The sequence below is a fragment of the Centropristis striata genome, unplaced genomic scaffold, assembly GCF_030273125.1.
Source record: "Centropristis striata isolate RG_2023a ecotype Rhode Island unplaced genomic scaffold, C.striata_1.0 Scaffold_69, whole genome shotgun sequence".
In the NCBI taxonomy this organism is placed as follows: domain Eukaryota; kingdom Metazoa; phylum Chordata; class Actinopteri; order Perciformes; family Serranidae; genus Centropristis; species Centropristis striata.
In genome coordinates, this window is record NW_026739085.1 from 1 (window position 1) to 7,500 (window position 7,500).

The window sequence follows — 7,500 nt, forward strand, 5'->3', positions numbered from 1 at the left end:
ATGTGTTTCTCAGTGTGTCTATGTGTTTCTAAGTGTTTCTAAGTGTTTCTAAGTGTTTCTATGTGTTTCTATGTGTTTCTATGTGTTTCTAAGTGTTTCTATGTGTTTCTAAGTGTTTCTAAGTGTTTCTAAGTGTTTCTATGTGTTTCTAAGTGTTTCTAAGTGTTTCTAAGTGTTTCTATGTGTTTCTAAGTGTTTCTATGTGTTTCTAAGTGTTTCTAAGTGTTTCTATGTGTTTCTATGTGTTTCTAAGTGTTTCTAAGTGTTTCTATGTGTTTCTAAGTGTTTCTAATCGTTTCTATGCGTTTCTATGCGTTTCTAAGCGTTTCTAAGTGTTTCTATGTGTTTCTAAGTGTTTCTATGTGTTTCTAAGTGTTTCTATGTGTTTCTAAGTGTTTCTATGTGTTTCTAAGTGTTTCTAAGTGTTTCTAAGTGTTTCTATGTGTTTCTAAGTGTTTCTATGTGTTTCTAAGTGTTTCTAAGTGTTTCTAAGTGTTTCTATGTGTTTCTAAGTGTTTCTAAGTGTTTCTATGTGTTTCTATGTGTTTCTAAGTGTTTCTAAGTGTTTCTAAGTGTTTCTATGTGTTTCTAAGTGTTTCTATGTGTTTCTATGTGTTTCTATGTGTTTCTATGTGTTTCTAAGTGTTTCTATGTGTTTCTAAGTGTTTCTATGTGTTTCTAAGTGTTTCTAAGTGTTTCTATGTGTTTCTATGTGTTTCTAAGTGTTTCTAAGTGTTTCTATGTGTTTCTAAGTGTTTCTATGTGTTTCTATGTGTTTCTAAGTGTTTCTATGTGTTTCTATGTGTTTCTATGTGTTTCTATGTGTTTCTATGTGTTTCTAAGTGTTTCTAAGTGTTTCTAAGTGTTTCTAAGTGTTTCTATGTGTTTCTAAGTGTTTCTATGTGTTTCTATGTGTTTCTATGTGTTTCTAAGTGTTTCTAAGTGTTTCTAAGTGTTTCTAAGTGTTTCTATGTGTTTCTCAGTGTGTCTATGTGTTTCTAAGTGTTTCTATGTGTTTCTATGTGTTTCTATGTGTTTCTATGTGTTTCTATGATGCAGAAGATTAAGTTCAAAGCGGGGACGCCCAGAGTAGGACGAGTAAAACCAGAAAAAAGCTCTAACACTTCCTCCCAGGCCCTCCCATGTTTCATTTAGTCTTGTAGCACATAAAATTCACTTTTTAAAAATCTTTTGAGCATTCAGTGGTGGAAAGTAACTAAGTACATTTACTCAAGTACTGTACTTCAGTACAATTTTGATGAAGATGTACTTTACTTGGGTATTCCCATGTTATGTAACTTTATACTTCTACTTCACTACATTTTGAGGGTAGATATTGTACTTTTTACTCCACTACATTTAGCAGACAGCTTTAGTTACTTTTCAGGTCGAGATTTAACATAAAAAACAACAATTTAAAGTGATTTGACATTTGTTGAAATTAAACCTCATAACAGTAAGTTAAGAAGATAAAATGAATCCTGCCTGAGAAAATTAAAATGCTGCTTACATAAATGCATCAATAATATTTATAAAACAATCTGAGTGGGGCCATGCTGCATAACAAGCACTTTTGATACTTTGAGTACATTTTCTGATACTTTTGTACTTTTACTTCAGTGACTTTTGAATGCAGGACTTTTACTTGCAGTAGAGTCATTTCACAGTGTGTATTAGTACTTTTACTGTAGTGAAGGATCTGGATACTTTTTCCACCACTGTGTGCATGAGCTAAATATATATACATATATATATATATACATACAGTACAGGCCAAAAGTTTGGACACACACCTTCTCATTCAATGCGTTTTTCTTTATTTTCATGACTATTTACATTGTAGATTCATCAAAACTATGAATGAACACATGTGGAATTATGTACTTAACAAAAAAGTGTGAAATAACTGAAAACATGTCTTGTATTTTAGATTCCTCAAAGTAACCACCCTTTGCTTACTAGAATATAAGACATGTTTTCAGTTATTTCACACTTTTTTTGTTAAGTACATAATTCCACATGTGTTCATTCATAGTTTTGATGAATCTACAATGTAAATAGTCATGAAAATAAAGGAAACGCATTGAATGAGAAGGTGTGTCCAAACTTTTGGCCTGTACTGTACATATATATATATTATTTTTAGGACTTTGAAGTCTCTGTAATAATACACTGTGAAAGGGGACATTGTACACAGTGAGGACTTTTTAACTCTCAGTGTATTTTCCTGGTTACGCCTTCATCTGTGGACAATCTAAACAATCTAAAGTTAAACTGGACCTGTTTGGAAGCCCCATTTAACTCACTCCAATCTTCTTTTTTGCCCCCAACTATTTGTAGAAAAGGCGAAGCACATGGTTGAACACTTCATAGTGTCGTCTCATGGTTGGATCCACTCACCATGGCAACACACACAGAGGCCCAGCAGCGTCCACACAGCCACCTGCAGCTCAGCAGACCAGACGTCCATCTCTACCGGAGGAGAGTCGCTCACAGTGAGAAGATCGGCTCGCTGTCAGCGCCAGAACCATCTCCTCCACACCTGCCGGTCTCCGTGGGAACCGGCTGAACAGGACAAGAGATTCTGAACGTGTGATGTGTGAAAGAGGAAGTCAGCACATGACTGCTGATCGCTGATCTGAGCGCAGGAAGTTGCTCCATTCCCCCACACCCAGCACACTGTGTGTGTGTGTGTGTGTGTGTGTGTGTGTGTGTGTGTGTGTGTGTGTGCGTGTGTGTGTGTGTGTGTGTGTGTGTGTGTGAGAAACGGGCCCCAAAAGTGACCAAAAAACTGTCAGGGAGAAAAAAAAATGTTTTTGTTAAATTGAAGTGATTTTTGTGATTGGGATTTTTTTTTAATGTTACCTGATTTTTTTTTTTTTACAGCAATGTAGAACTACTGGAAAGGGTGTATCCCATAAATGAGTGTGTGTGTGTGTGTGTGTGTTTGAAATGTACTATTAAAGGAATTAAAGTTGTGAATTTTTCTGCCATTCTATGTTTTTTTCCTCTCTTTCTTGTAAGTTTGTGTCTTTGTATTTGTATGTGTTTCTGTGGTAATTATATGTCTCTTTATAGTTTTTTGTGTCCGTTTTTTTTTTTTTATGTCTCTGTAGTTGATTTGTGTCTGTTTGTATTTTTTGTGTCTCTTTCCTAATTCTATGTTGTTTTTTGTGTGCCTCTGTGGTAATTCTGTGTCTCTTTGTAGTTTTTTGTGACCCTTTGTAGTTTTTGTGTTTCTTGTTTTGTGTCTGTGGTTGGATTGCACCTTGTTTTGCATCACTTTGCAGCTGTTGTGTGGCCCGCTAGATCAGGAGTTCTCAACCTTTTTGAGTCACGACCCCCAATTTAACACATGTTGTCCGCGACCCCCGCTGAACAGAATCTCACACGCACTGTTCAGATCACCCAAAAAATAAACAAAATGACCAAAAAAAGACACAAAATGACCCCAAAAAGAAACAAAATTACCAGAAAAGACACAAAACGACTAAAAAAAGACACAAAATGACCAAAAAAAGGAAACAAATTGACAAAAAAAGACACAAAATGACTAAAAAAAGACATTAAGTGACCAAAAAGACTAAAACACATTAACACATGAACACTTTAACACAGTGGAGACAGAGCTGACTTCCAAAATGATTTGGCGACCCTCAGAAATCATCTCGCGACCCCAATTGGGGTCCCGACCCCAAGGTTGAGAACAGCTGCGCTAGATAACCTCATCCTTTAATAATAAAATAACATAATAATACATTTGCTTTTTATATTGCTATTAAAAGGAACTCACAGTCGATCAACATAACAAAGTTGAGACACACACAAACACAAAATGCAGAAAAATAAAACAGAGATACGAGGTTAAGAGTTCAGGTGTGGTGGGAGTCTTGGAAAGGTTTTAAAGTGGATTTTGAAGGCGTGGAGTGAGTCTGAGTGGTGGATGTGAGTAGGAGGGTTGGAGGAGCAGAGGAGGAGGTCCAGAGGGTTGGAGGAGCAGAGGAGGAGGTCCAGAGGGTTGGAGGAGCAGAGGAGGAGCTCTGTCTCTGGTCCTGGTGATGGAGGTCAGAAGGTCTCTGTGGTCATTTGAGTCATCTTTTTTAAAACACCCTTCCTTTGTGTTATAGTCCCACTGGTGAACTTCCTTAATTAGTGTGTGTGTGTGTGTGTGTGTGCGTGTGTGTGTGTGTGTGCGTGTGTTTGAAAATTAGTATTATATGAATTAAAGTTGTCAATTTTTCTGTCATTTTATGTTATTCTTATACTCTCTTTGCATCACTTTGTTGTTGTTGTTTTGTCTCTTTGTATCCTTGTGTCTCTGTGGTAATTCTGTGTCTCTTTATAGTTTTTCTGTGTCCGTTTGTAGTTTTTGTTTCCATAGATTTTTGTGTCTTTTTATATGTTTTTGGGTTCTGTTTGTATTTTTTGTGTTTCTTAATAGTTCTTTGTGGCTCTTTGTAGTTTTTGTGTCTCTTTGTCATAATTTTGTGTCTCTTTGTAGTTTTTGTGTCTCTTTGTCATAATTTTGTGTCTCTTTGTAGTTTTTGTGTCTCTTTGTAGTCATTTTGCGTCTGCAGTTTGTGTTTCTTGTTTTGTGGTTAGATTGAACCTTTTAATAATTGTTTTGCATCACTCTGCAGCTGTTGTGTGCCCCTCAAATAATCTTTTAATAATAAAATAATATAATATACATTTGATATATTTGATATCTGTATATATATATTTATTTATTTATTATATATATATATTATGTGTGTAGGGAGGGAGGTCCAGAGGGTTGGAGGAGCAGAGGAGGAGGTCTGTCTCTGGTCCTGGTGATGGAGGTCAGAAGGTCTCTGTGGTCATTTGAGTCATCTTTTTTAAAACACCCTTCCTTTGTGTTATAGTCCCACTGGTGAACTTCCTTAATTTGTGTGTGTGTGTGTTTGAAAATTAGTATTATATGAATTAAAGTAGTCAATTTTTGTCATTTTTTTCATTTTATGTTATTTTTATACTCTCTTTGCATCACTTTGTTGTTGGTTTTTTGTCTCTTTGTATCCTTGTGTGTCTCTGTGGTAATTCTGTGTCTCTTTACAGTTTTTCTGTGTCTGTTTGTAGTTTTGTGTGTGTGTCCTTAGAATTTTGTGTGTTTTATATGTTTTTGGGATCTGTTTGTATTTTTTTGTGCCTGTTTTTTTTTTGTTTGTAGTTTTTTGTCTGGTAATAGATTTTGTGTCTCTTTGTATTTTTTATGTCTGTTGTTTTTGTGTTTTTTTGTATGTTTTTGGGTTCTGTTTGTATTTATTAATAGTTTTTTGTGTCTCTTTGTAGTTTTTGTGTGTAATTATTGTCATAATTTTGCGTCTCTGTAGTTTGTGTTTCTTGTTTTGTGGTTAGATTGAACCTTTTAATAATTGTTTTGCATCACTCTGCAGCTGTTGTGTGCCCCTCGAATAGTCTTTAATAATAAAATAATATAATATACATTTGATTTATTTGATATACAGTACAGGCCAAAAGTTTGGACACACCTTCTCATTCAATGCATTTCCTTTATTTTCATGACTATTTACATTGTAGATTCATCAAAACTATGAATGAACACATGTGGAATTATGTACTTAACAAAAAAGTGAGAAATAACTGAAAACATGTCTTATATTCTAGTAAGCAAAGGGTGGTTACTTTGAGGAATCTAAAATACAAGACATGTTTTCAGTTATTTCACACTTTTTTTGTTAAGTACATAATTCCATATGTGTTCATTCATAGTTTTGATGAATCTACAATGTAAATAGTCATGAAAATAAAGAAAAACGCATTGAATGAGAAGGTGTGTGTCCAAACTTTTGGCCTGTACTGTATGTATATTTATTTATTTTATATATATATATATATATATATATATAGGCAGCAGTGGAGGAGCTCTGTCTCTGGTCCTGGTGATGGAGGTCAGAAGGTCTCTGTGGTCATTTGAGTCATCTTTTTTAAAACACCCTTCCTTTTAGTTAGACACCCACTGGTGAACTTCCTTAATTTCTGCCTATATAAGTGCGCTACTGTATCCAGACCTGGGTGTTCTCCTGCTGACGGGTTCTCCTGCTGACGGTTCTCCTGCTGACGGTTCTCCTGCTCCACTGGTTGCTGTCTCCAGGTGGAAGATGACGATGCTGCTGGTTTTGGCGGCGGTGCTTCTCACTGATGGAGTCTCTGCAGCAAACACAGTGGTAGGTAACACACTGAACGCTGATCAATAAGACGATCCTAAAGTACATTTTGTTCTGACGATGTTCATGATTTCTCTTTAGAACTCGGGGGTGAAGCGCTACCTGCCGCTGAACCTGGCTCTGAAGTCTGTAGACGACATGTACGACGGCTGCAAAGACAAAATGGACGAGGCGGTGAAGGGATACCTGCAGAACCAGCTGGGACAGTTCAGATCACAGTGGGACTGGGCGATGAACCAGGAGCAGCAGGAGCCAGCCTCCTCCTCCCTGAAGAAGCAGGAGGCAGCCTCCTCCTCCTCCCTGAAGAAGGAGGAGGCTGGCTCCTCCTCCCTGAAGAAGGAGGAGGCTGCAGCTATTCTCGTCTACACTTCTAGTCTGTATGTCGACTTCAATAATGCCGTTCGGAGCCAGAAGTCTCAGTACAAGAAGTCGTTCCAGTACCACACGCTTCACTTCTACCTGACCAGCGCCATCCAAGCTCTCCGCTCCCACAGACTCAGCTTCCTCCGTCCCGGGGACGACGGCTGTCTCAGCGTCTTCAGGAGGACCGACAGGGACTTTCGCCGAGACGTAGTCAACAAAAACGTTCGCTTCGGCTCCTTCGCCTCGTCCTCACTGGACACCAGCCAGGTCAGTTTTGGAGACAGCTCGTGCTTCGAGGTGGTCACGTGCCTGGGAGCAGACATCTCCATGTTCTCCATGTTTCCACAGGAGAGAGAAGTGCTGATTCCTCCTTACGAGGTCTTCAAAGTGGTCCAGATAAAGAAGAGATCTCAGCAGCCAGACCTTCCATGTGAGGTGGTCTACACGCTGAGCAGCACCAAGAAGCCTGTGTCCAAGCTGAACTGTGCTCTCTTTAAAAAAAAGAAACAACTCTCAAGTGTTAGACACGGTTAACATGTCAGATAATAATAATAATTATCTCATAATAATGAGATAATATTTCATCATTTCAAGAACAGCAAATTGTCTTTAATCAGTATTTATGCAAATATGGATTTGTTAACGTGATATTTGCACAATTCGGCAATGTCAAATTGAATTTAAAGGTTCTAGAACAGAAAATGCATGAAATTCATTGTTGATCCGTATTGAAATGTTTGAATAAATATGAACAATTGTTGAGTTGTATACAATAAAAGTAAAACATTGTTGTAATTAAATTGGAATGTGTCCTACAAAGTTACTGTATGAAAACTGTTTGAGAGAATAAATAAACACCCTCGTGTTTCTCAAGTTGTGCATCTTTCTTCAATGTTTTTACACTGACAGTATTTTATCATTTTAAACA

At 37.1% G+C, this 7,500-nt stretch overlaps 1 protein-coding gene across 1 annotated transcript; it reads left to right on the top strand.

The window, feature by feature from the left end:
• Positions 1-6,134: 6,134 nt before the first annotated feature.
• Positions 6,135-7,192, top strand: LOC131968038 (ecto-ADP-ribosyltransferase 5-like). The gene is made up of 2 exons (XM_059328784.1): positions 6,135-6,209; positions 6,291-7,192. Exons 1-2 carry the CDS (start codon positions 6,144-6,146, stop codon positions 7,104-7,106), a joined length of 882 nt encoding a protein of 293 aa, XP_059184767.1. The 5' UTR covers positions 6,135-6,143; the 3' UTR covers positions 7,107-7,192.
• Positions 7,193-7,500: the final 308 nt, after the last annotated feature.

What these genes read in the sequence shown, in the direction of transcription:
- LOC131968038 (XM_059328784.1), top strand. Translation starts at nt 6,144, where the DNA reads ATGACGATGCTGCTGGTTTTGGCGGCGGTGCTTCTCACTGATGGAGTC. An exon ending in TCTCTGCAGCAAACACAGTG is followed by an intron (nt 6,210 to 6,290) that starts GTAGGTAACACA and finishes ATTTCTCTTTAG; the next exon opens with AACTCGGGGGTGAAGCGCTA.